The sequence below is a fragment of the Ixodes scapularis genome, unplaced genomic scaffold, assembly GCF_016920785.2.
Source record: "Ixodes scapularis isolate PalLabHiFi unplaced genomic scaffold, ASM1692078v2 PGA_scaffold10__122_contigs__length_95168666, whole genome shotgun sequence".
Taxonomy (NCBI): Eukaryota; Metazoa; Arthropoda; class Arachnida; order Ixodida; family Ixodidae; genus Ixodes; species Ixodes scapularis.
Window position 1 is genome coordinate 90,338,330 of NW_024609836.1, and position 27,458 is coordinate 90,365,787.

The 27,458-nt window shown below is 48.7% G+C and overlaps 1 protein-coding gene across 1 annotated transcript in view; it reads left to right on the forward strand.

Annotated features, from left to right (window-relative positions):
* Positions 1-27,458, forward strand: part of LOC8036972 (signal-induced proliferation-associated 1-like protein 2) — a 55,544-nt gene that overhangs the window by 8,066 nt on the left and 20,020 nt on the right. The window contains exons 2-17 of the mRNA XM_029976201.4: positions 3,285-3,595; positions 4,487-5,502; positions 8,117-8,262; positions 12,364-12,561; positions 15,553-15,628; positions 16,505-16,603; positions 16,957-17,060; positions 17,182-17,339; positions 18,050-18,156; positions 19,059-19,193; positions 20,361-20,455; positions 21,654-21,799; positions 23,813-23,927; positions 24,608-24,745; positions 25,291-25,406; positions 26,157-26,306. Of these exons, the coding sequence (XP_029832061.2) occupies positions 3,285-3,595; positions 4,487-5,502; positions 8,117-8,262; positions 12,364-12,561; positions 15,553-15,628; positions 16,505-16,603; positions 16,957-17,060; positions 17,182-17,339; positions 18,050-18,156; positions 19,059-19,193; positions 20,361-20,455; positions 21,654-21,799; positions 23,813-23,927; positions 24,608-24,745; positions 25,291-25,406; positions 26,157-26,306 (3,110 nt within the window). The remainder of the gene's footprint in view (positions 1-3,284; positions 3,596-4,486; positions 5,503-8,116; positions 8,263-12,363; positions 12,562-15,552; positions 15,629-16,504; positions 16,604-16,956; positions 17,061-17,181; positions 17,340-18,049; positions 18,157-19,058; positions 19,194-20,360; positions 20,456-21,653; positions 21,800-23,812; positions 23,928-24,607; positions 24,746-25,290; positions 25,407-26,156; positions 26,307-27,458) is intronic.

The following is a 27,458-nucleotide window of genomic DNA, read 5'->3' on the forward strand; positions in this document are numbered from 1 at the left end:
GCTTGGCGTAAAGATTATGTCTTGAAGGTAAACATGTTCGACAGACGTCTGTCTGGTTGGGAAGTGATAATGGAAAAATATTTGACTCCAACCAAAAATTAATTAAACTCGGACCCAACGTTTCAAAACCAGTTCGGTTTCTTCTTCAGGGGCGATTGATCTCGTGCGTGGGAGCAGCCTCGTCTTCTTTGGTGATACGAATATTTTTTAATCGCGCTTCCGCCTTGCCATCCAGTCTTTTTCTAATCACGTGTCGTAGTCCGCTCACATAAACAGATGGTAAGGTACCCATAGATCTATTGATATTTCCTGGTGTATTTTGGATGTGCCATGATTCAAGGTGATGTCTTTTTCGGAGATTGGTTTCAACATCAAGAACGGACGCGTTCGCGAAGTCTATCGGATGGTCAAAGGTGTCACAGTGCTCCGCAAGAGCACTGCGTTCTCGATCGAATTTGCGTACATCGTTCTTGTGCTGGCGTAACCTTTCCATGAAGTTCTTTGTTTCGCCGATATAAGATGCAGGACATTTTAAGCAGGGGATCCGGTAAACAATTCCCGGTGCTTTTTCCTTCGGGGGGCGATCTTTTGGTCTTGGCATGAACCGTCCAAGAGTGGATACCGGTTTGTGAGCCACGTGAATGCTCACAAACCGGTATCCACTCTTGTGTATCCACTCTCGACAAGTCACCAAACGTACGGTTCACGCTCGCCAAAACCCACAACCAAAGGGAGCTGCGCCGCATCCCCCCATCACGCGCATCAGCGTTCCCTACGTTCAAGGTACTAGCGAAGCGCTATCACGGGTGCTAGCAAAACAAGGCATTCACGTGGCTCACAAACCGGTATCCACTCTTGGACGGTTCATGCCAAGACCAAAAGATCGCCCCCCGAAGGAAAAAGCACCGGGAATTGTTTACCGGATCCCCTGCTTAAAATGTCCTGCATCTTATATCGGCGAAACAAAGAACTTCATGGAAAGGTTACGCCAGCACAAGAACGATGTACGCAAATTCGATCGAGAACGCAGTGCTCTTGCGGAGCACTGTGACACCTTTGACCATCCGATAGACTTCGCGAACGCGTCCGTTCTTGATGTTGAAACCAATCTCCGAAAAAGACATCACCTTGAATCATGGCACATCCAAAATACACCAGGAAATATCAATAGATCTATGGGTACCTTACCATCTGTTTATGTGAGCGGACTACGACACGTGATTAGAAAAAGACTGGATGGCAAGGCGGAAGCGCGATTAAAAAATATTCGTATCACCAAAGAAGACGAGGCTGCTCCCACGCACGAGATCAATCGCCCCTGAAGAAGAAACCGAACTGGTTTTGAAACGTTGGGTCCGAGTTTAATTAATTTTTGGTTGGAGTCAAATATTTTTCCAAAGATTATGTCGATCGTTCCGCTAGTCGCACTCTTCCACCATCATTTTGGATGAGCATGATTGAAACATCACGTGTACCATATTTTCGGTCACCGAGAGTTACTCCGATGCACTTATCAGGTTTGTCTCTCGCGACCACCGCCAGGGTATTATTTCCGGCTTCTGGTTCGTCACATTCGAATTTGTGAAGACGCCCTGGAACACGCCCAGCCCCCTTTCGGCGAATAGTGCCTCCTCATTTGTCTCCTTACTTCCCAACGAATGGCCAAACTCTCTACATTTACGGCTCTGGGTCACACGAGCACTTCCCCAAAAAGAGAAATGGAACGCATTCTAAATTGAAAGACAGGTAGCAGTTTCGTAGTCATGTGCTACTGCTACCTTACGTACAGTTGGACTGCTTTTGATTCGGATACATTGAAAGTAGTTCGAGTTTCGTTTATTGCTCTAGCCCCTCCCGCGGCTCTTGGAAGTTTTGTGATTTTGCTTGCGGCCCTTAGGCCCGGTCAGCCTGGCCACCCCTGCTATAGATAGAGTAGTGCATTGTGTGTTTCTATTCTTTTGCCTTTGTATTAACCATTGTACTTTCTTCTTCGTCGAGTTGCCTGTATTTGCGGTCCTGTTTACTTTGAAGACATTATTTCTACATTAGCTGTACACTGTATGACAGAGTTAGGCCAAACATGATATTGCAGCTTTTTCACAATTTACTCGAAAAGGTCATCTGTCGACCACTAAATTTGACTGCCTAAATAAGGGTCTGATATAGGCCCATTCCACCCCACTAATAGTGTTGTTGGTAACCTTTCCGCTACAAAAATAAAGGGAAAATGCGGTTCATGTTTTTGTATTGTGTGTGTCGCGCTACGTACCTTATTCTACGAAATGTAAAATTTGTTTTACCGAAGCGGGTAAAGTTAAGTCTGCATTAAAGGGACACCGACAGTGTATGTATGCTTGCTTCACTTCTTACTGAAACACAATCTGTAAGGGCCCAAAACTCGGAAAAACTGCGTTCAAAATTTTCGTCAGTGTGTCTTATACAACGGTGTGACTTATGTCTGTCTTTTTAGTACTCCATGTCTTAAGCGCAAATTTGACACTGGGTTATATTTCTCATTTGATTTGTTGGTAAGAATGTCGAAACTGGCTCCCGCTTGCGCATATATATCAGAATCACACTACACATATGCAGACTTATTAATCAATGCAGTTTCACCCCACCAATTCTACAAAAAAGTGGGACTTATACAAAAGATGTGACTTACCGATGCGCCACCTTTTATTTTTAGGAAATAGGCAGTTTATAGGTGACAGCTACTTACAGGCCAGAAAATATAGTGACTGCAGCTCGAAATCTGTTTCTTCTTGCACGGAGAACACTGGTTGCGAATTGGGTGTTCAGAACTGCTTTTCTTCCTTCCCTTTTTCTTGTTGTGCACTGTGATAACTCTGAGCCAAAAATATTTCTGAGAGGCCCTCTAAGGCATGTATTCATAATCAAAAGCAGTGCAATTTGCAAAACACCTTTCATCATCGCCATAACACCACAAACCTGTCGATCTAAAGAAACTTTGACCACTGGAGTTGTGGAGGGTTACTCTCTGCTACTCCCCTACGTTCTGACATCAGAATCCCCCTACACTGAGGATGGCGCTCCGTTTCTTTTTATCAACAAATATGCAACTGCGGCAAGAAGGCAAAAAGACATAGTCCGTGTTTTATGTAGTGTTTCGCACCAGAAGGAATGATTTTTTGACGTGTCAGTGCCTCTTTTCGAAATGGCTCCTGTTGCAATACTCCGATACTTCCGCTAATTTTGGCAAAGACTTCACCAATCGTCGTCGAGCCCTTTCTTACGCCTCGCCCTTTCGTCTTTGCCCGCAGGTGGAGCAGTGGGGGTGGGCGGGGCAGAGGGGGCGTGGCCCGGGGGCCAGCCCCCCGCAGCAAGGGGGCGGGGCCTTGGATCCTGACGCCCCTCTGGGGCCCGCCCTCAGCTCGAGCGTCCTGCGCGCCTGCACCGCGCACTACTACACTTCCTGCCTGCCCGAAGGCCTGCGTAGGAGTGGGTCAACGAGCCAACTCAACGGCTGCGCCGCCGCCGCCGCTGCGAGCCCCGCCCCCGCGAGGAGGCCCCCCGCCCCGGACAGGCCCCACAGGACTCACAGCGAGCGTTCGTCGGCCCAGCGTACCTCCAGGCAAGCTGTGGGGATTGGGTGTAGCCCCCAGAGGCAGTTTTTCTAACTACACTGTGGGGGATCATGTTCCGTTGGGATGTTGAGGTAGCGCCGTAAAGGTTTGTCCACACATTTGCGCTTGAGTGTGATCGGCTGCGTCGCAAACTGCACGTGATCACTTACGGCGAAAGGAAGCGCTGGCATCGTCAATCGGATGGCCCTGGAACAGATGCCGCGGGTCCAGCTATTGTTGGGTTCTGCGTAATTCTTTTGCTTTTGCCAATTACTGAATTGAATCAGCTTTAAACTTCGTGGGCTTACGTCCTGTTGTAATAACAAGAAAAATATCAATCAAGGACACCATTTATTTCTTGATCAGAACACTGCTCCCTTTTAGTCCTCTTTTTTTTTCTTTTTATCGAAGGGGGAAGGTGATAGGTGTAAGTGAGCTGAGTTGTGCTCAAGAAATAAACTACTATTCTTAATATCAAGTTGTGACAAACAATTCCCTTTCAGGGCTTTATAGAAACTGTAAACCTTTGGTTATTGACATTTTTTTAAGTTATTACTCCCTAGTACCAAAACTGGCAATCTGGGTCTATGCTTGAAATGGAGAGCATGGTGATAAGGACAATATGAATAATGGGATCAACATAAAATGCAGGAACGGACAGGGTGATTTCCACCTGGCAGCAGACGTCTGCTGCCTTTTGAAAATCGTCTTGTCCGTCCCTGTGTGTTATGTTCTTCCCATTATTTATATTCCGAGTCTGTCGTTGCCAGACATCTGGTTCGGCAGAATCCCGCAGCGAGTCTGGGCAAGACTGATCACTCGAGTGTGCAGTGTCCCTTCCAGTTTTAAGGATGAGTAGTTCGGTTGCTGATCGTTGCATCTGTCATTACCGCTCCCAGGATGAGTCTGTACCGGAGCAACAGCAGCCTGGACCTGGAGCACGGCTGCGAGCAGCCCGGCCTCCGCGGTCCCGTGCGGCGCGACTACGGCTCCGCTTCCTCCCTCGACCTCCTCGCGGCTTCCGCGGGTGACGGCAGCTTTTTTGCCATGCTCCGCGAGTACCGCGCCGGCAAGCGTGAGGACCCGCGGGACCAGCGCAGCCCCGGACCGGCCAACATCCACGAGTTCCTCCGTGGACGCCTAGACCCGGCGCCTGCACTCCAGAACGCTTCTAATGCGCTCGCGCACGGCGCGGTCGACGAGGCCTCGAGTCCGCGCCTGAAGACCAAGTTCCAGAGGCTCCTGGAGCTCCGCGACCGCGGGAAGGGTTGGAGCCGTCTTCCCGGCGGGCAGGAGAGCTCGCTCTTCCGCAAGTGGAAGCCCGGCGGACGCAGCGAGTCCACGGACGTGCGGGCCGGAAGCGCGGATGCCTCCGCAGCGGCTGCCGCGGCGGCCGCCGCTGTGCTCCTTCCGGATCCCGCGGAAGAACGGATCCGGAGGCGCGCGCTCGCACACCACGACTGCCAGAGTTTGGGAGCCAATTTGAGCCGCACGTCGGGACGCCTCGCGTCGTTGCTTGGCCGGCGGCGGAACACAACGACGGGGGCTTCGGCGGCGTCGATGGCGCAGCGTAGCGCCCGTGGTGAGGGTACAGAGGGGGTGCCGGATGTCGGCGATGGCCGGCAGAGCGCGCTGCTGCTGAGCTGCCCGTTCTTCCGCAACGAGGTCGGTGGAGAGCCCCAGAGGGCGCTGGGGCTGAGCAGGGCAACATCCAGGAGTCTTCCGCAGCACGGCGGCTCGCATCGCGGCGGTGTGATGCCGGGGCCCTGGCATAGGCCTGCGGCGATGTGTGGCGTGGCGGTGCTAGAGCGCGCCGGCGCGGAGGAGGGGGCGTGTCCCTACCAGCGTCCCCCGACGCTTCTTGAAGGCGTGGACCGAGGGGCACTCTACTACAGGACGCACTTCCATGGGAAAGGTGGGTGCTCGCGAAGATGTAGGCTCGGACGATTTGAGGATTCTTTATAGCGTGGGTTCTGAAACTGGGTTCCTTGGAAGTCGGGGGCTCTCCTAAAGCGCCCTTCTGAGCTTTCAAATTTCCTCAACTGCCTCCACCCCTAAGTAAGCGTGTTTCCGGTTTAAGTACTCTTCTACCAGATCTGAGCCACCCATTCGTGCCTATCAGGCAAACACTCTCTATACTTTGTTTCACTGTAACTTGGCAACTTATTCTTTGTTTGAAATTTTGAAAGTTGCTTTGTAATTGTAATCATCCAATACCCTCCCCTCCCTCCTGGTGGATGGGGTCCCCCATCACTTCCGCCTATCCACAAGGGGACCCTGAAGCATCAGTGGTTGAAAACCATTGAGCTAATCAGAGTGACAGAGGCAAAGCACATGACGGCCCTTACCAAGGGCACGGGGGCAAGGGCGTAGCCCAAGCAGTAAGAAAAGAGGGGAAGGAGGAACTTTGCCCTTACCCAGACCCTCTCTTGTGCGTCCCAGATACTGCTCTTGTACCCCTCGGAGATTAGCCCGTCACTCAAAATTCGTACAGAAGCGGCTCTCTTCTCTCTCCTGCCAATGACCTCGACAGCACTGCAAAATAACTGGCGAGATAGAGTAGTCACGCAGCGCCTTCCGACACGCTGATTGGCTCACTGACACCGTAGCCTTCACCATTTGCCAAGTTACGGTGAAACGAAGCATAATATGTTCATGAGTGGTTTGCGAGGTCCGTAAGCTTCCGCACTGTTTTGTTACTTCAGTGTTGAGACTAAGAGGGGTTCCTTAAAGGGACACTGACAGGGTATTTATGATCGCCGAAGTTTTTAGTTGTACGTGACATATGAGAGCTCAACTACCCAGAACAGAATTTGCGGCTCGAAATTCGGTTTCTTTCCACCCGAAAACCGCCGATCAAGAACTGGCCGGTTCGAGTCTCGCTCACTCTCTTTTTCGCGGTCACGGGCCGTTTTCTAAGGTATCGATGCGACCACCAAATTTAATCAAAGTCGTAGGTCACTGAAGGCACACACTCAATATTAAAAATAGAAAAAAATATGAACCCCATTTTTAGTGGCTTCTAAAAAGCTGTAAATACGTTGATTGAAAAAAAAAGTTCCACAGACAACCGGAAGCATTCTGTGCGTTCGTCGTTTCGCGTACCGTGGGACTCGCGGAGACGGCGATGGCAGCGGACGACGGGCGTGGGACCTCTATTTCAGAACTGTCGTTCGCGGTACCGGCGAATTCTGTCGACCGTTAAAAGAGAAATTTGGGACTGATCAAAAGAATTGGTATTCATCCCGTACGACACGGCCGGCCACCAAGCCGATTTGCACGAAGACGTCGCCGAGCCGTCGCTCCCTTCTCGTGGCTGAAGACATCGCTCGCGCAAACGTCAAGCACGACGTGTCTACTTCGAGTTGAATATGCACGCGTACGATTTCTTCACTAGGTGCGAATGTCCCCAATGCGTGGTGCTTCCCGACTTCGACCAGGGAGTGCTTTTTCTAGAGAAAAATCGACAGCAAGCTTTTTAACTTAGTTACCGGCTGAATTATTACTAAGGAAAGAGATCCACCTTTGAAGAAATGCTGCAGTAGCTCAGTGGGAAAGACGTCCGGTTCACACGCGGTAGGACCGGGTTCAATCCCCCGTGGAACTTTTTTTTTTTTTTTTTTCAAACATTTTTCGATGTTTACATATCTTTTTCTTTTTTTTACAATCATCACTGAAGAAACAAAACAAAAAAATAACAAACAAATGTTGTGGGCGGTACTTCGCTGAAATAAATGGTATGGGATTTCCGTTTTGACACCTCCGAACTCCATGTAATCACTTTCCACAAAATGCAAGGAGCATATAAATCGGGTAGCATCCGCTTTCCGAGGTGCCCATAACTGTTTTGCAGGAATTGCAGCCAGCCATTGGTCCCGATCCCGTTGATCTTTCGGAAACTCTGTCGCACAATGCCACTTTTTTTCGGATGCAGGACATATGAGCCAGCTCTTCACGCAACATCTTGGGCGTATTCTTTTCGGAGCCGATCAAGGAAATTCACCAAGGGCACTCACTACTCATCTCCAACTCCTCAATGTACAAAACAACTCATCTTGGAGTACAGAACAACGAGCGGAACAAACATAACTGCAAGTAATCGCACGGCGAGCAGTTCCCGCACGCCGCATGTCGTGTCGTCTGCTACAAAAAGGAGAAAAAAAAAAAAGAAAAAAAAACGCACGGTCGGGTGTAGCCATGTGACTTCCGCCACTCGCTCTCTTCTCTCCACTTCTCCGACCTCTGTCGGGTTTCGGTTTCGGGTTTCGAGCAGTTGCGTCTTTTGGCTTTATTAAAAAAATACGCTACTCTGTTGCAAAATATTAATTAGGCAGTCCTCCGACACCATAATGAAGCGCCTGGCAAAAAATAAAAATAAATTTTTTGGGGGGTGTCAGTGTCCCTTTAAGTGCCGTTCGGTGCATTTAGGGGCCCCTCATGATCGAGAAATTTAAGAAAATCTGGTCTGGAGAGCCCTGCTTTCTCTCGATGCCACTGACCTGAGGCTGTCCGTCTTCTGCGATGCCCAGGTCACCAGAACTGGTTCGGTCTGGACGAGCGGCTAGGCCCTGTGGCCGTGAGCTTACGCAAGGAGCGGCCGGATGGCCCGAACTCAAGGTCTGCTCCTGGGGCGCAACACCAGGCGCTCTACAGGGTCATCGTGCGCACCAGCGAGGCAAGTTTTCAAAATTTGCAAAATCTCGGGGTGGGTTTGAATTACCTTTAACGAGAATTGTTGTTTTTGGGCTGAATGGTGCTGATAGTTGGGCAAGCTGGTGCCGAATTTGAGCATATGTGGTAGAGCTCGAAGCGAGGACAAAAGGTGGAGAGCTGGACACCACTGTGTGCACAGTGCTGTCCAGTTCCCTTCCTTTTGTTCTTGTCTTTGAGTGCTGCCATGCATTCTCGAAGTTTTTAAGCTAGTTGGTGTATGACGATTAGAGAACTCCTAGTTGTAAACAAAGGCAGACACGAGAAAGGTTATAATGAAATTTGGTAAAAATGTGCAGACTTTACTCGGCCCTTTTCTGTGTCCCCTTGTTCGTCTCTGTCTCTGTTTGCGCTTACAAGGTTCCTGTGAACCTTCTTGCTGCACATGTGGGAGTGAATGTGGTACAGTTGATTTGCCTTATGTGAAACTATGATAGGTGGAATGTCTTAGATTATTGGAGCATTGAAAAACGTTTGTTTGGGTCCTCACGTCTTTAGAGTGGTCGTTTTTTTTTGTCTTCTGCTGAGTGAACTTTTGCTAATTTAAACTTCTGCTGAGTCGAAGCTTTTTTTAATGGAACTTATCCTAAGTGGAACGGTAATACCTGGTGCTTAGAGTTGCACTTGAAAACACCCTACTGCACATAAATCATTTGCAGAGTTGCACTTTAAGTGACTTTGCATGTGCTATTCTGATAAAGATGAAAAGCTGAAGATGGAAGTTCAAAGATTAAAATTTATAGAAGATCTAAACTTTTCAACACAGATTGTGTTTATGGTCCGAACTTGGCTGCGTTACTGAACTTGGCTAGTTTTTGTGAGTCATTATGTTGTTTCTTTAATTAAAATTGAGTAGAAATGCAACAATTTTTTGCCAAAACTTGCTTGAATGGGACGATGCAACAATAATGGCATCGAAAAAATGTAGAGTTTTTAATTTTTACATTGTTTATCTTACCAAAAGATGTGGAGAAACCCGCCTCATTCTTTTGAAATATTGCTATTCTGTTGCGTAACTTTGAAATATTGCTATTCCGTAGCGTAACTGCAAAGCAAACAACAGGAATATTCAGCCATTTGGAGCCACGAGGTGGCAGCCATGGGAACTAAGGTGTGATGCCCGGCTGGGCACAATCTAATGAGTCGGCAAGATGTGCAATTGCATGCTCAATCTGAGGCTATTCTTTTATAAATATTGTCGTTTCAGCATGAGTAAGAGTGTTAAAAGCTTCATACCTTCAACAAAATTGTACTACATGCAGCTTTAGTGGCGCCATCTGCACAAGACGAACAAAACCATTCCTCTCTCGAGTTTCACCCTGTCACATCGTCACTAAAACACTCAGTTGGGAAACTCAGCCTTGAAACCCGAACCGCTCGTGTCCATTGAGACCAAACTAAATATGATAACAGTGCCGCCCTTTAGTGAGGAATCAAAATATGAAAGTTCATTTATGTAACTGCGGCGAAACGGCACTGCGAGAAGGTGCCACCGGCCCTTGCGCAAATCGACCTGAACCAGTACATGCAGCCAAGCAGTTGCCGGAGTGGCCGTCGCGGGAAAAACGGCGGCATTGCAATCGCCATTAGTTTGGTTCTCGAGTACCACTTTTTAAAGGGGCCCTGCAAGGGCTTTTTTACTGGTTTTTAATTTGCACCGAACCTGAGCACACTGAACGTAGTGACTTAATAAAACTTTTCTTTTCTCGATTTTCGCTTTATTTTTAAAGTTATAGGCAAATTAAAATTACAAAAACAAGCAAAAATTAACCTCCTTCATGACGTCCTTGGTTGCTTGAGTGGCCGTGAACTAGAGGAGGGGTAGTGAGCTTAGCGAGCGCCCACAGCTGCCGCACTCCGTGTCGACGGCGCGAGAGGGCGCCACTAAAGCATGTTCTGGATAGGCTGTATCCAGCGGGCAGCCAGACCGGCTCTCATTGCATTTGCTGCACGATTAAACGCTAATTCGGCATGACACTTCATTGGCCACAAACGACAGCAAACACGGGGTAAAGATCAGTTCAGAATGGGAGCCACTTCGCGCTGCCATACCGCGAAATGGCCAAACCGCACGACAAAGCTGCTCGCCGAAGGCCTTGGGAACGCTCGGAGCCGGTCGGATTTTCCAGTCCATACGACCACAGTGCTGCAGCGTACATCCGGGACCTTTCCGTGTCGGCGCCTGATCCCACTACTCCTTTCTAGTATGCGCCGCTTTTTCCACCGCTTGGTGGCGGGTATGTCGACGGGTCATCTCTTGTTTCTGTATTTTATAAACTGCATTTGTTTTTTTTCTGATCTGAAATACTGAACAAAAACTACTTTTATAAACAATTCAAACGGTTCGCGCCACTTATATTTTGTATTTCGACTAAAAAGAGGCTTTTAGTGGGACCGAAGATGTCACATATCGCGCGCTTTCGGTACCGCGGGTCACCCCCGTCGGTGGAGTAGGTTTCCACGTCGTCCGGTTAAAATATGATGCACTGATATTTAGTTACTCTCTCCGTGTCCGATGGCTTTCCCAAACCTCAAGAGCCGTGGAAGTCGCTAGAAAGGTAGGCGCTTAAATATGATTGCAGGGCCCCTTCAAAGCAGGCTCTTATGGTAGCTTCCCAACTGAGTTGTTCTAGTAGCGTTGCCCTGTCAATACGACATCATTCCGACTGGGCAACCTTCAAGGTTGCCATGTGTGTTGACAATTGCAAGCAGAGGCAGCGTGCTCTGAAGGCTCTGAAAGAGGAAATAACTGGATACTCTGTGTTCCCACCCTGCTACATATCACTGTGCACTTGACTCAGTACCGTTGTAAGAGTTGAGAGAAGCTGGGAGGGAGGCAACCAAAACTTCGATCGTTTGACAATTAAAAAAAAAAACACAAAACAACTACAGTCAAAGCTCAATGTAACGAAGTCGGTAAAATTCGGAATTTACTTCGTTACATTGAAATTTCGCTACATAGAAATTCGAGGCTAACGTCAAATGTTTCTTGGGTGCACAAAACGCACCGAGAACGTCTCTATTTCGGTTGAAAGAGTCTGTCACCTTTTTCTGGGCCACTCTTGGCGTTATTATTGGCATCTCGCGACGTTCGCATAGCCAGACGGCCTGCATCGCGTCTTCGTCTTGCTGTCTGATCGCGAACCGCCTCAAGACATTGATCGCGTCCACCACCTCACGGTTACTGGGCACATCGCAGGTGTCTTGCTCATCAGGCTCCTGTCGTCCCCGTCTTGCGAGTTCCCACGAACATCGCTAGCTATCGCCTCGTCGGTCACCTCCTCCGTCGCAATGGCAGCAGAGTCGACATATAGAAAGTCGTCGAGGTCGACGTTGTCAGGGGCGTCTCCTTCGCCTTCAAAGCTCCATCTCTCAGGACAATGAGAAACGCATGCTTTTACTTAGGCCGCGAAACGAACTACACAGCGAACACGAAGCCGACGGATGGAACGGCGACGGCTCTCGTGTCCTCTAGTAGCCGTTCTGTACACCGCACTCGCCAGATTCGGCCCTTCTCACCCTTTGCGCTTTTTGGGGGTCCATTTCAGCGCATGTGCTTTCCAAAATCTCCTTTGGGACCCGAAAGTTTGTGACAAATTGACCATGAAATTTTGTTACATAGAAATTTTGGTGAACAGGACTTCGTTACATGGAGGTCAAAAATACATGGCGTGCATACACTCGCAGTTAGAAAAAGTTATGCACTTCGTTACATCGAGGGTTTCGTTACTTAGAAGTTTGTTACATCGAGGTTTGACTGTATAACGCACGCTGGCAAAATTGGTTTTCATTTTTTTACTCCAGACATGACTGGGAAGAACTCTCAGAATTATTTGACCGAAGTCAAAAAAATTTTGCGAACAGCACCTTTGAAGTTATCTGCGTGGTCTCCGTCCCCCTCACCAGTGTTCTGTCCCAGGTAGTCCGCCACGCTGCCTGGAACGTACCTCTGACTGGATTATTTTACCGCGTCCTCAAACGTGATTCTTTGACTTCCACCCGACGATTGGGTACGAGTGTCGTACGAGCCAGCGCCCACTCTTACGCCCGACGTCCCGCTCCGCAGCTGGCGGTGCTGCGTTGCAGCCTGGCGGAGGACTCCCTGGGCCAGGCAAGCAATGGGCGCCTGGGAGCCGGCAGCGGGGGACTGCCCGTGCGGGAGTTGCTGGAGCTGGCCGCTCCGGAGCTGCAGGGCTCCTGCCTGCGGCTCGCCCTCCCGGGCCCCGCCACGGAGCAGCAGCTGCTGAAGCTCGACGAGCAGGGGGTGAGCGGCGGCCGGGCGTTTCTCACTTTTCGCTGACCCTTTGAGCGTCGGGTCTTCTTTTCTCGTGTGCTGAGCCCGAATTTCGGTCTCTGTAACGCGTTAGCCCGTTCCGCGAAGAATGTTTGTTTATGAGAAAGCCCTATTTTACGAAAAAGACAGTGAGTGTGCAGGCGAGCTGGTGTTAGTTAATGTTGATGTTTAAAGCCCGAGACTGTGCTGAAGGTAAGATAGGAAACTTTGAAGTCGAATACTTCAAAGTTTTTTCTTCGTCGTCAAAGTTTCCTCTTTTTCTTTGACCACAGCCACGGGTTTTAAAAATCCAGACAAGCTATTTTATGGTCAAGAAGTTCATTGATGTCCGCACGCCTTGAACCCGTGACATATTTCTTGTAACAAAAGGAGAATGTGGCAATGCTAGACATGGTGTCGCGTGCCTGGAAGGCTCAACTGTACCGCTGCATTGCTCGTAAAACATAATTCTGCAAATGACTGTTCGGTCGATAGATCTAAGTACACCAGGAAATTTTTTTATTTGCAGGACACCCTGCCATTTAAAGACAGTAAAAGGGCTTTCCTGTCGTACAAACTTGCAAACTCTCCCTGTTGATGTTCTCTGATTTAAATGAGATTGACAACTTTCTACCAACAATTTCTCCTTCACTTCAACGTCCTCTTCATTCTTTTCAAACTATGTTTTCTGGGGTGCAAGGATGCTTCTTCCATCATGCCCCCATGATGTGCAGTCAAACCCACTTATAACGAGAGTGATTGTTCCGCGAAAAGTGGTTTAAAACATTATAAATAAGGATAATGAAGCTAGTATATTGGTAGTTTCACTCTGCCAGCTCTTTATTTAATGAAACTGTTTGCACGATTCTAACGGGCCCCCAATTCTAACGCTATTGCAGATTTAGCTTTCAGATAAATTAAAGTTAAATTGCTACCGATTTTGCCGCGCAAGTAAAATAATGAAGATTGACCCCATACCTCAGAGAACAGATTTTATGAACGCACGCCACCACAAAATAAATGCCGTGCACTAGTCCGACGATGGTTCTTTACTGTCCTCGGAGATAATTAATACTTGCTTTGGTCTAAAGCGTTTTAAGTGCCGCGCTTCCTGCACATGTACAAGTGCGCAGCTGTCGCCTCTGGCAGCGTCGTCTTTCAAACAACACTTTGCGAGCTCGTCGGGTGGCTGGGATTGCGAGGCCATGCAGTGCTGCTCCGTTGTCATCTTTTTCCGCCAGCGTGATGCCCTTTCGTTTAAATAAAGCCTCTTGGTGGATTTTTGTTTTCTCCGTCTTAAAACGACAGACACGACTTCGTAGACGCGAGAGAATATGCATGATACCAAAATGGTGAACGTAAACAAACCGTCACAATCGTGATGGGGCCAGTGTTGCCAGATGGTCCCACCAAAAAACCGCCAAACGACTGGGAGGTATAGCCCAGATATAGCCAAAGCCGTAAAAAAAATATAGCCCAAAATAGCCATGACTAAAAACAATGATTTTTAAGCCTTATATTGACAATTTCTCACACTCATACAATACACATTACAATCTGTTTCAACCCTCAGATGCACCGACTTTTGTGTACATTATGTTACTTGTGAATTTTTCAAGAAAAGCTTAGAAAGAATGAAAATCCGTACAAAACTGGACCTTCCTTCGTAGGTTTTCAGAAGTACAAAACACAAGCAGCTTTATTGTGAAGCCCGGGAGATATGATCATACAGTAAAAGAACAAAATACAGAAGCAGAACAGTCAGAACACTGGGTATTTCAAACAAAACCCCAATATCTCAGGTCCTTACCAGTATCCCACCCCTCTCTTTTTCTTTGCGAAGAATATTAGTGTCACCCATTCATGTTCACGCTATTTTTGATTGTGTTGTCCTTTCTTGGGGTGGTCAACGACTGGAAGGTAGTCAATTGTTTCGCGGTAAAACTTCGGACTTCTCATCTTTACAAACTTGGATGCCTAAGGATTCTCACAATGGGCATCAAAGCAGCATTTGGGAAGTTTAGTGTACGTCCCGGCAGAGCCATATGCGCCCGGGTTGAAGGCACGCTATCGTGCCTGTGATAATAGTGCAATCTGTTTGGTTTGCTCCACTGCACTGTAGGGAGACCGTTTGAACTCTGCAAGCATTGCTTCACTGCGCATTGTGAAAACACCGAAGTTTGTAGAAGTTTGAAGCCTTTCTCCTTCCTCTCTCTCCTCTCGACTAGCCAAAACAGACACAATTTTTTTTCGAAGTTCGAAAATTTTAAAAGTTTGGCATCGAACTCGAGGTTCGACAGAAGTTTGCCGCATTTTTAGAAATAACCCAAAATAGCAACATAGCTAACCACAAACATTTGACGCCAAGTAGAAGAAAATGTAGCCCAATTTGGCTATATATAGCCCAATCTGGCAACACTGGACGGGGCTAGCCAACTTGTACTGAGCATTGAGCTGTTCTTGAGTTGCATACAGAGAACGAACGAACGCAGCACGGCATGAGAGTTGACTCTCTCCTCCTCTTCTCCTTCCCGTGCATGCACAATGAGCAGACTGCGCGACCCGGGAGGGCGTTTTTGCTTTTGTAGTTTTGTTTTCTCCCCTGCCGTGATGCCGTGAAAATGACCTTAAGCATCTGGCGGTTCGCCGCGCCCAAGATGTTGCTTTTTTTTTTTTTTTTTTGCTTTTTTTTGTGTGCAGAAGTTCTTTTTCTTTTTTTTTCTCTTTCGAAAGCTGACTTTGTGTTCGTTGTAACAGTATGATGCTTTCAAAAACTGTCGTTTTATCTGGACCAATTTTAACGGGTAGGGCCTTGAATTCGTATATTTTCTGAAAGTTGGTTGTTATAACCGATAGGTCATTATATGTGGGATCGTTATAAGTGGGTTTGACTAGGTGGTGAAGAAAAAGGCATGTACTAAACGTTTACCCTAAATAAAAGTGTGTGTGTGTTATTGAGAATGACCATAGTCACTCTTACAGCTAATGAAGACCTACAAGGTGGGCGTGATGTACTGCAAGGCTGGGCAGTCCACAGAGGAAGAGATGTACAACAACGGTGGGTGCCTCTTAGCTTACCTATGTAAGAACACAGGTTAGCACTACTTCGACACAGATGCCACCAATTCTGGCCTCTTACCTTTTCCTCTAATGTCAAAGGGCCATCTGGAACGAATGGTATGATCAAACGCACGTTTCTGGAGTGTGAACTTGGGTCCATTAGCTTTCTGGCTTGGCACTCGAAATGTGTACAAAATGCAGAGGGGCTACCTCACGCGTGGGCCAACTGTGACCAAACGCATCTGGTACGATGCAGTTAAGAAAAACACAGCATTGACACTTTTTTTGTTTCTATTTTATTTTGGCAGGCCAGAATTAAATGTGAAATATTACCATCCATACTGCTGCCTTGCTTAACCATATTTATTCGAAAAAAGGTCAGCTTTTTTACGATAAGATCCGTGTGTCTAATTTGCCACAGAATCCACGGAGACCAATCACTAAGACTTACGAAAGGAGTTGGCGAATGGCAAAGCAGATATAACATTTGGAATACAAAAAATTCAATCCACACAGATTTGATTTCTGCGTCTGTTGTTACCGGTGCCGGCGCCGGGCCAGCGCCGGATTCGCCGGGCCTCTTCCGTAAATTGCAACGATTGGCTCTTCTTGAGCATTGCAGAGAAAAACACGCCGAGGCATTCATTGCTCGTAAAAAGGTCGACTTGCTTTAGAATAAATATGGTAGGCAGTTTTGACGACTGCCTTTCAGCCTGGTTGGGAAAATTCAGGAAAGACTTGGGATAGTGTGTTTGTCACTCTAACTGCGTGCCACTTTGCCCATGCGTCGTCGTAAGGCAGCTGTCTAACTCTCGCTTTCTGCACGAGCCTTTCGTTGCCCGTTGTTTGAGCCCCTGTCGCCTGCCTCTTGCAGAAATGGCTGGTCCCGCATTCGAGGAGTTCCTCGAGATGTTGGGCCACAGGGTCCGGCTGAAGGGCTTCCAGAACTACAGGGCGGGTCTCGACAACAAGAGTAGGTCGCACCTGCTGAGTGTCGTCGTGTCGGCCCATGTTGTGCGTCTCCCCGTCGCTGTTCTCCACCTGTTCTCCACCTGTTCTCTTTTTTTTTTATTTTATATTTTATTGGTTGCACGAAAAGTAACGCTTTTAATACGAGGTGTACAACCGAAAGTCATCATTCTCTGTTAAGACCATGATCATAAACTAAGCTTGTTAATATTAAATTAGGCAAAGAAAAAAAGCATGGAATGAATAGGGGCAAGCAACAGAAATGTTGAAGCATCTGTTTGTTCATTTTCTATCTTTGTTGCAAACAAACCTGTTTCATCGTTTTTATTTATTCGTTGGTGGCGTGCCCTTTCCCAGCCGACACCACGGGTCTGTACTCCGTCTACTCCACCTACGAAGACTGCGAGATCATGTTTCACGTGTCAACTCTACTTCCGTATACTCCGAGCAACAAACAACAGGTGCGCGCCTCCTCTTCTTCGTGGCCTATTGTTTGCCATATCCCTTACGATTGATTCCTGCGCTAGTGAAGGTTTCTGCAGGGAGAGTTGTTTTGATCCTGGCTCGCGCGCTTGCTTGCAGCTTCTGCGCAAGAGGCACATAGGCAACGACATTGTGACTCTGGTGTTCCAAGAGCCAAGGGCACTTCCGTTCACCCCCAAGAACATCCGGTCACACTTCCAACACGTCTTCATCATTGTCAGGGCCATCGAACCCTGTTCGGACAAGACACGCTACAGGTAAGGGGCGGATGCGCACTTCTTTCGTGAATGTCGGGGTAGGTTGCCTCTATTTGGATGAGAATCAAGTTTCAGAGCGACGATTTTCTTGTTTTTTTTCATACAGATTGTCATCTTTATGTACGGAGCACAGCAGTTAAACTTCGTTCACTACTAAGCCGACAGCCCGGTGGGAGTTACGTGCTTGCTCGTTGAACAAGTCGTACGTCTATCATTCGCCACATGACTACGCTCCCGCCCATACCCAGACACAGGGGATGGGGTCGGGTGACAAAAGGAAGGTGGTTCATTGGTACGGCAAGCACGTAGCTTCCGTCGCACTGTCAGCTTAGCAATGAATGGAGTGCACACATAGCATGATCGAGCCATTCCCATGTTTTCCATGGTTTTGCTTTTGCAGCCATAGAAGGCTCTGACCAGGACTAGTAGTGTTGAGGAATGTGCCTCTGTGGTACATTAACTAAGCAACTAGTCGTGTGCAATGTGTGCTAACTGTCACGTGCTGTGTGCACGCTGCTCCTATAAGAAATTGAGGGTCCACATGTTTGAGTTTCAACTGTTGCTTTAATTGAACGTGATAGTCATAAACAAAGAAATATCTTGCAATATAGATAGCCAGCACCTCTCAAAAAACTTCTCTTCTTTTTTTTGTTAAGTGGAGTTTTGAAAAGGCTTTGTCTGTGATACGACTTTCACACTGTGTTGTTCAGCGTGGCCGTGAGCCGGTCCAAGGAGGTGCCTGTCTTCGGGCCGCCCATACCCGAAGGCGCGACCTTCGCAAAGTCCAAGAAGTTCACGGACTTTATCCTGGCCAAAGGTGAGCATCTAATCTCGGGAAATAAATTCAGGATGTCGTCTTTCGGCATTGAGCGCATATTGTAATCATTGCGTAGAGCGAGTCAAACATCTACGTATGCCTAGTTTGGCCCGTGAGATTCCCCGCTCCCTCCTAGCTAGACGGAAGGAGCTGAAGCCACCAAATTGGCTACGCGTTAAAGCAGCTTCGCTTTGGTCATAAATTGTCGCGTAACGCTGTCACAGACGGAAAACGGTAGACAAATGTAGAAGTTGAAATAAATGTTTCACAAGGTGAGCTTGTGCCTAAAACCAAACAAAAGGGACGTCGCACGTCCCGCGATGGCAACGGAAGAGCGACCGTGCCGAAGGCAGCGGGTTCCCGTTGCTTACATGCACCCGGTACGTTCGGAAACATTCTGAACCTGAATGGGCTACAACTTTCCGGAAGAGCCAAGATTGATAAAAGAGAGAATCGGGCTTTGCGGGGTTCAAGCCCGGTTCCTCCGCGTGCGCTGCCAGCTGTGCCTCACGCGCGGCAGTACCAGTGTTGCCAGTTGTGGCCTGCTTTTGCTAATGTGCCGACGAAAAGGCGGGACATGATTTCTGTGCTCCCACTTGGCAAAACGACCCCGGGGTCTCGTAACACCATATCTAGAAAGTGACGAATTCCAGAATAATAAGATAGTGGGTAGCCCTCAAGGCAGCTTGCTTTGAGGTCTACCCGCTATCCTTATCCTTCAATCAGAGCCAATCGGAGCTTGGCATTCTGATGTCACCACAACCCATGCAGAAGAAGCATGACTGTGAGGGACAAAGCATGATCATTCGAAAGAGGTGCCCTGTCGTCTGCGTCCCGTCTGCGACTACGAACGAGTTCCTTCGGGTGTGACGTGCATGCACGTCTTTTGCTGGGCCATGCAGTGATCAACGCAGAGAATGCGGCCCATCGGTCGGAGAAGTTTGCCACCATGGCCCAGCGGACGAGGCAAGAGTATCTCAAGGATCTAGCGAGCAACTACTCGACCAGCACCACCCTCGACTCCGGCGCCAAGTTCTGTGAGTGACGCCACCTGTCGGCTCGTCTCTGGGGGTCGTTTCATCGGTCACATTCGAGTTGCTCGTTTTGTTATGCGTGTTGTTGCTTAAAATTTTGTTGCACGCGCTGTTGCTTACTTAGAAATGTCAGCTTTTCTGCAACGTGTCTCAGACGTGCGGCATGGCTAACCATAAGAGTGTTGGTCTCGAGGCAAAAAACTGACATTTTTAAGCGCGGTTGGTCTCTGACCTTATGTTTGTGCTGTGGGAAACCTAAAATTGCAACGTCGTATGCTAGCTCGGAGGGTACGAAGCTGAACTACGTTTTCAGAAAACTACTGCGTTTTGGAAAGTGCTTCGAGGCTGAAATATTGGATGTAATTGTCATTTCTTCGGAATCGCCCTTCGTGATATGGCAGATAACCTGTTCGGTGCGATTGCGTGCTCTTGTAATAACTGTAGCGATAAGTTAAGCAAGTTTCACAGAGTTGTTGCCAATGCCTTTGATGATACTTCAATGGGCGTGATAGGTACACTATGTTTCTTATAAGCCATGATTTCAATACTTAACATGTATAACGAGACACATTAAAATATCTTACACTTTTTATGTTTAAATAGTAGGAATATTTTAAAATGTTTCTTTCCTGCTTTTCAAAAATTTAATATTTTTGGGAACACCGGTTATAAGTGTAATACTTTGCCCCGCATACACTTGTACCCCATGTTGAAGTGGTATAGCAAAGGACTGTAAATTTGTACTGCCCAGGCCTTTTGACAGTTTGCATCATTGTTTACGAGTAAAGACAACCAAAATCCACGATGAAGCAAATTTTGCAGAAAAAAATGTGGCATCCTTGAATTCATCCTGCTGCTATGCATTGCCGTTAAATTTTTGAAAACCCGCGTCACCACTTCAGTGGTGATGCGGTTTTAAAACCCGCGTCACTGAATGCGGGTTTAAAACCCGCGTTTAAAACCTGCGTTTAAAACCCGCGTTTAAAACCCGCGTCTCTTCAGGCAAATGATACGTCCACTTTCAAGAGTACATACACCACTTGTCTGAGAACTTTAACGTATAGCATGGTCCCACCGAGAGCTCAGTTTGCGTCTGGCTGCTTCTTTGAGTGACCGTGAATCGGGACTGACTCGAGACTGAGGTCGCAACCACCTGTGCTAACCTTTCAGCGTTGCTGAGCTTCGGGGTGCGGAAAAAGGAGCGGCCCCGGCCACGCTTCGTTCCCGAGGCGTTCGTGAAAGGTGCCATCTCGTGGTTGGTGCAGGTAAGCTTGTGCCAATGTTTCAGAACGGGCTATGCATCCATTCGGGGCTCAGATATGCTAGGATAGGGCTTAAACGGGGAAAACAGTTGGGTATAGGAATAATAGACCATCTCTGTACTCTAGAAACCATCCCCCCCCCCCAAAAAAAAAAAAAGAAAGAAATCATGAGCTATTTTACTTTGTGAAGTTGGATGGCCAGTGATGCTGTTTAGCGCACGACACAGACGTGACACAGAATTTTGTACAAAGGTACAAACACATTTATTGTCTTGATCGGTGGTCATCGTGGCCTCCCCATTATGACGGCAGAGGAGAAGTGAAATAGACCCATTGCAAAATTACCCAAGCATCAAGGAGAATGTGGGGAATGGTGTTCCACTCCACGCACGTGCCGGCGTCTGCAGCAGTAACTCTTCTAAAGCAAAAGCCTAAAACAATTGGCATCTTGCACGCACGTTCATCAACTCATGTTTTGGTTATTTACTTTGAATGTTTTATATGGGGAAGGCATGTGTGTGCGGCTGTGTGAGCTTAGATATTTTGGTCACGCACACGAAAAATCCACAGAACCGTAGCGATAAACAGCTTTGCTGTAAAAATTGGGGTGTGTGTATGTTTATAAAGCCTAGAACTTGTCTGCTTCGACGAGCGACTTGTATTCCAGCTGTAGATGAGCAATTTAGCCAGTGCAGTACAACCACTAGCCTGGGGTCTTTAACATGCACCATGCAGTAGTGATACACGACCCCACGCCGGTACGATGCTCATCCAGATCGAAACGGGCAGTGGTGGGGTTTGAGCCCAGGAGGTTCTGCAGCACGAGCTTTCGCTCCACGTGCTCTGAACTGGTGTGCGCTGGCCCAATCGGCCACCAATCCCCCCCCCAGGAACCCCTAGGTATACCCTGGGGAGCTCTCTAAGAACCAAGATTGAGAACCCATGCAATACCTTGCACCAGTCATTCCCATCTGTCTCCCTATCTGTGTAATATTTGAATGGCTTTGCTGCAAGACTGTCGAGAGGAGGGAGGGGCGGCACTTCTGAAGTAGCTAAGGAGTCTCCCAAAACCAGAGCCTGAATATCTTTGTTCTGTAACGTGGATTCTATGTCCCGTAACAATGAGATTTTGGTTGGCTTTTCTCTGCTTGTGCTGCGCTTTCGTGAAGGATCAACATTCCTCGTTTCTTTCTCTCTGCAGGTCGAAGACCAGGGCCAGGGCTCTGTGTGCGACTGCCTGCTGGGCGTCTCCATCAGCTCCCTGGTGCTGCTGGATGAGATGACCGGGGAGCCGCTCTTCGGCTGCCCGACAGGCTCCCTGCTGGGCTGGTCGTCCCATACAGGCAGGTGGGAGACCCGCGCCCAATCCTCGAAGCTCTCTTTTTTCTACTGTACAGTCGCATCTCGTTAATTCAAACTCGAGGGGGACAGAAACTTTGTCTGAATAAAGCAAAGTTTGATATACCGGGAGTTTCCTCCTGTGGAGACTCATAAGATGGGACCTGCATGTTAGTTTGAATTAAGAGAGTTTGAATTAATTAATGAGATTTGACTGTATTACAATGGCAGCCGTTGTTGGTGAGGTTTCGCAGCAGATCCGCGGGATGTGTTTTATGGGTCATCATGGCTCGCGATTCCACGGCATCATGTGACATCACAATCACCTGTGTCATCATGGTATCACATGACGTCTAGCGAAAAAATTTCACCCCCAAATTCGGCGAGGAAATGCTTCGTGCATTTTTCACTACGACGCTAAGCCTTGCGGGAAAATTCCTCCGCTAAATTTGGTGGGTAAATGTCGATGTAGTGAGGTTCCGTGTAGTCTGTGTGGAGCAGAGATTGCATCGCCTGGGTTGTATCGCCGCAGTCCGTTTGCAGCAGGCGCGTAGCCAGGGGGGGGGGGGGGGGGGGCCATGGGGCCCGGCCCCCCCCCCCCCCCCCCCGAAATCTTTAATTTTGCTGGGACCTCCTCTCCCCCCTCCCCCTCATACAGCATTTCGTCATGACCTCCTCTCCCCCCAAAACAAAATCCTGGCTACGTGCCTGGTTTGCAGGATATGGGAAGGAAATACAGTGTAGACCGCATACAGTGTAGACCGCATATAACGTATGTCTCGGGAGTCGCGAAAATCCGCACTATAAGCGGTACCGCACTATAACCAAAACATCAATTTTTCAGGCCAAAATACATGCCATGAGACAACTTACCTCTATAAGAGAATTTATTTTATGTTAGATGAAAAATAAAGCTTAGTTTGAGGAAAGTCTTCATTTCACCAGACCAGTACAGTTCTGTCTCAAGTGTGTGACACATTTTGAAAGAAATGAGCGGCTTTTGCCTGGCGCAGCCTTTTAACGGCGCCGCGGGTTGCGGACGGACGTTGCGAGCGTTCAGGATTGCTAACCCTAATCACTTTTCTCCGGAGATGAAAACGCGTGAAAATTCGCATCCTTCATACGGTACGCGCCAGTAATACCTTGAATTTGAGCACACGCATGAAATGCGCCAAATAAGAAATCCGGGCGATGTTCGAGGACACAAATGCTTAGAAATCACCACTGTAGTCGAAGTAAACAAACACGACGACACGGGCGTTTCTGCCGTCTTGAGAGCGCCTCCACGACATCGCCGCACGAGTAGGTGGATCTTCCCTTCTAGTACGTGCTGGGTTATCATAGCGACACACAACGAAAATTCACAGTCAAGGATAGCGTTTTTACGCAGAACGATGAGATGCACGCCGTCTACGACAATGATCACAACCGACGCCATGTTTGCAGAATAGAAGCGATAGAAGCAGCCGGCCCGCGACCGGCATGCAACGCGCGCGAACACTTCTCCTCGACCTGCGATTGGTCTGTCGTTGCGGTTGTTTGTTTCTTTGTTTCCGACGCGGCGGAGGGGAGGGACGCACGCACGTGAACGACTCGTGCGTGCGTCCCTCCGTCGCTATGGCAACTGAAGCCTCTCTCTTTGCTTCTCCCCGCGTTTTCGAGCAACCTCCTTGCCCCGCGAGTGCAGCTTGCGGCTCGCCGTCAGCGCCGTTATCTAGTGTCGCACAGGAAAGCGAGCTCGCTGCTCCGGTCGTCGGCGCGGTCGGCGGGCTGTGCCAAAAACCGCACTATAACCGGTATTTCCCTTCGCGCGCCTGCATTTTAAGCGGTATGTAATTACATGGAGTTCTATGGGAGGTGAACCGGTGGTTTAAAAAAACCGCGTTATACCCGGTCCTACACTATAAGCGGTTACATTGTAAGTGGTCTATACTGTAGGGGTTTTTGAGGCAGCGGATGGAAATAGGGGTTTTTGTTTGTGGCACCTCTCCCAAGCTCCCCGTGCGCTTTGTTTCGCCGCAGCTTGAAGCTGTTCTACCACCAGGGGGAGTGCATCGTCCTCCGAACAAAGGACTCGGATGTTGACGAGGTGCAGGAGATTGTGACAAGGCTTGCCTGCGTCACGTCGGCATGCGAGGTAAGCCCGGCTAGAGGCCCCCCTCCCTCTTACACGGATGTTCTAGCTGCCAGAGTAATGCCGTGTTTGTCGCTCTATCGCCTCACGGCATTAGGTCAAAAACTAGTGGAGGTAATTTAAATGTAAATTAGTTCTCAAAAATGTCCGTAAGTTAAAAATTCCGGAACGTCACCCAGCCCCAATTCTCAAACATGGCGCAATGTCCGACGGGAATCGTGTGACTTGCGAGATCTCCGGTATAAGTTCTCGCGACATGCGAGTTTGTATCCGGTTCCCGCATGTTTATCACACCGTGAAACACGAATCTGTTGCATCTGTAATCTGCGGTATCAGTTCTCATGACACGGGAGTGACAGATCGAGTGCGTAGCGAATTCTTGCGTGTTTATAGCACCACGAAACCCGAGTTTGTTGCGTCCTCGATCTGTGGTATCGGTAACCTCGTCGCGTGGCTCACAGCAGGCGCCTGCCCCGTCTATTGCCCATTTCTGGGAACATTTCGCTGTCGCATCCCCAAATAGTATATCTCTCGCTCTATATTTTTTCACCATTCATCTCTTCGCCACGTTTCATCGGAATTCTACGGTTCCTCCGATGCGAATACGTTCCAAAAATCCCAGTTGCAATCGGTGCATCTGATCCGGCGACACACATGGCCCGCCCGTTTCTCCTCGTTTGCAGACGCAGGAGTTGATGCTGTGCCGCAACACGGTGGGGCAGCTGGGCTTCCACGTCCAGTACGAGGGCCTGGTCACCGAGGTGGAGCCCCACGGCCTTGCCTGGGAGGCCGGACTGCGCAGGGGCTGCCGTCTGCTCGAGGTGGGCACAACTTTCGATGCGCCCGGGAGAGAAGCCCGTCGGGGCTTGCCGCATACGAAGGCTCGTCGATGCATTCGCGTTCGAGAATGATCAACCATGTTGCAATGCAACCGCTTGTGACCGCTTACAACAAGGGAGCCTGCTGATGCCACCTATTGGGTAGCTCCGGAACCCTTCTGCAGTAGTTCACTCTCCAGCTTTGCAGTTCGCGGAAGCTTTGGCAGCCAAGAGTTGAGATGCCATGATGCTGGCAGCGTTCGCATTTCCTTGTACTTTTTTCCAGGGACCTCGACGACAGACCACCAGGATTGCGACGTCCGTTTGTCGCCGCTTTGGGACCACTTTTGATGCGTAAATGTGCTGGTTGATGACGCGTTCTAGGCACTGTAATCATGCTGTTGACAATCACTCTGCAAACTCTCAGATCCTGTAGCAGGCTCGTGGCGCATGTATTTCCGTCAAAGTGAAAGTGCCTGTGAATAAGTTTTTTGAGAGCTTGGAAATGGCGATGCCTTCTAAATTTGTGTTTGTGGTGGTCGTCCCAGATCTGCAAGGTGGCGGTGGCCACCCTGAGCTACGACCAGATGGTGGACCTGCTGAAGACCTCGGTGATGGTGAGCGTCACCGTGGTGCCACCTCACAAAGATGGCAGCCCCCGAAGGTGAGCGACGTTCGTCTTGCCTCCGGGTGTGGCAGGTCTACGTCTGTCGTCGGTCTCCGTCATCTGTTTATATTTTTGTCAACCCAAATTCTCTAGAAAAATGTTTGAATACCCTGTACGGTATATTGCCTCTAGTCTTAAATTAAAAAGTGTGAATTCGAGAGTTTTAGGTGGAACCGTGTCAGTCACTACGGTGCCGCTATAGTGCAGTTGGTTTATTGGCTGTTCAATGCTGTCTCGGCGAGCCCGAGGCCAAGTGCCAGCCTACTGTGGATGCCCAGTCGTCGAATTTGACGAAAGATTGTCACAGTCGGGGCATTGTAAAGTTAAGGAATGGGTTGCACATTTAATATCCTCGGGGTGTGTTAGCCGATCCTCAGTCCCCTAGTGAGACATTTCAGATGACTTCGTCAATTTGCTACCTAAATCCTCGAAATTTTGTTTTGTACCATCGACATAACGGACTAGAAGCCGATTCTTATTCTGTGCGTCAACTCTGCTCCATGTTAAGGTTGCAACAAGATTAAACGGATTGTGTATTAACTTCTTCGTGAACCGAATAAGCTTTCCGCACTGGTAAAGCATGAAACGGGCATTGAACTTTGTTTGCTAGTGCTTCTTTCTTGAGAAGTATGTCCTTGACATTTGCATTCCCTTTTCTCCTTGGCTCTTGTTGGGCTTAATTACTTCTTTTGTTGGGTGACGCGGGATCACGAGACTCACACTCCGCGTCCGTGGGGCGTGTCGCAGGGGCTGCCCCCTCCAGAACTGCAGCTACTTTGCGTCGGACTACGAGGGTGCAATGGCGGAGCTGGGGGGCGGCGGCGTCCCGTCGCCTCCGAGAGGACACGCGTCGGCCGTGGGTCAGCAGGTTCCCTCGTACGCCAAAGCCAGGGCACGGTGAGTAGCCTCGTCTGACTTTCCCGGGCAGTTAAAGTCGTTGACAGGACGAGGACGGCAGGGCCGGTCTTTCGAACGCCCGACGTCCTGCACGCGATGCCGAAGGTAGAAAGCACGCGCCAAAGGCAGAACGACTGAATGATCTCTCTGCCGTCCTCATCCTGCTGGGGACTGTAGCCATTTATAAGCATACAAAAATAAACGGGCAACGACGATGATCCTTCGCATCCGGTGTCTGTCGTTTCCCTGCTGTCTTTCTGTAAGCTCCACTGTCACCGAACGGCGTTTCCGTGCTCTTCAGAGTCTCGAAGCCGCCTTCGGACACATTATTAGCTCGCCTACTTTCCCCTCGATTGCTAGACGTTTAGAGATATTCGAATTACAATAGGCTTTAATACCCAGTTGTTAGAAAACATATGCCAAAGAAAAAAACATTTTTTTTAATAGCCTGGATGGCAAAAGGATGTCATAAAATGAATATACATGGAACAAAAAAAATATTTAGAGCTATATTTACTTTGCTAAACGAACTAGTAGTTGGCGCCTGCGGGAGCTGCCACTAGTCACGTGGTAGGCCTGTGTGCTGCCGTGCTGCGCCGCCGCCGCCAGCGCTGCCACTGCCGCAAGTTACGCCGGAACCATTCAGCGCCGCCGCTGAAGTCCCCAAGACCCCCTGCCGCTGCCACACGCTGAGCGTGGCACGCCGTCGGCTGGAAGCGTTTCTCTACGCCGGCGCCAGAAGGGAACGCTGTGCGGCGTCAGTTTCTGACCGGCGCACAGGTCTAGCATGTTGCGCTTGAGCTCTTTCGGGAGCTTCCTTAGGGCTTTAAAAGTTACTTATTAATATTTTTTTTTTGTTGCACTTCAAACGAAGATGAATAAGTAACTTTTAGAGCCCATATTAAGCTCCCGAAAGAGCGCAAGCACCACGTGGCCATAGCGGCCAGTCACCTGACTATAACGGCCACTTTTCCGCGGCCTCCCGCGGGCACCTACTGCAAATTTGTTCCGCGCTGTAAATATAACTCTAAAAAAAAAAAAATTGTGTTGTAAATTTGTTTTATTATTTCCGTTTTCCATCTGTTTAAAAATAGTATTTTTCTTCTGCATATGCTTTTTAACACTTGTACACCCGCTGGCAATATGAAGGTG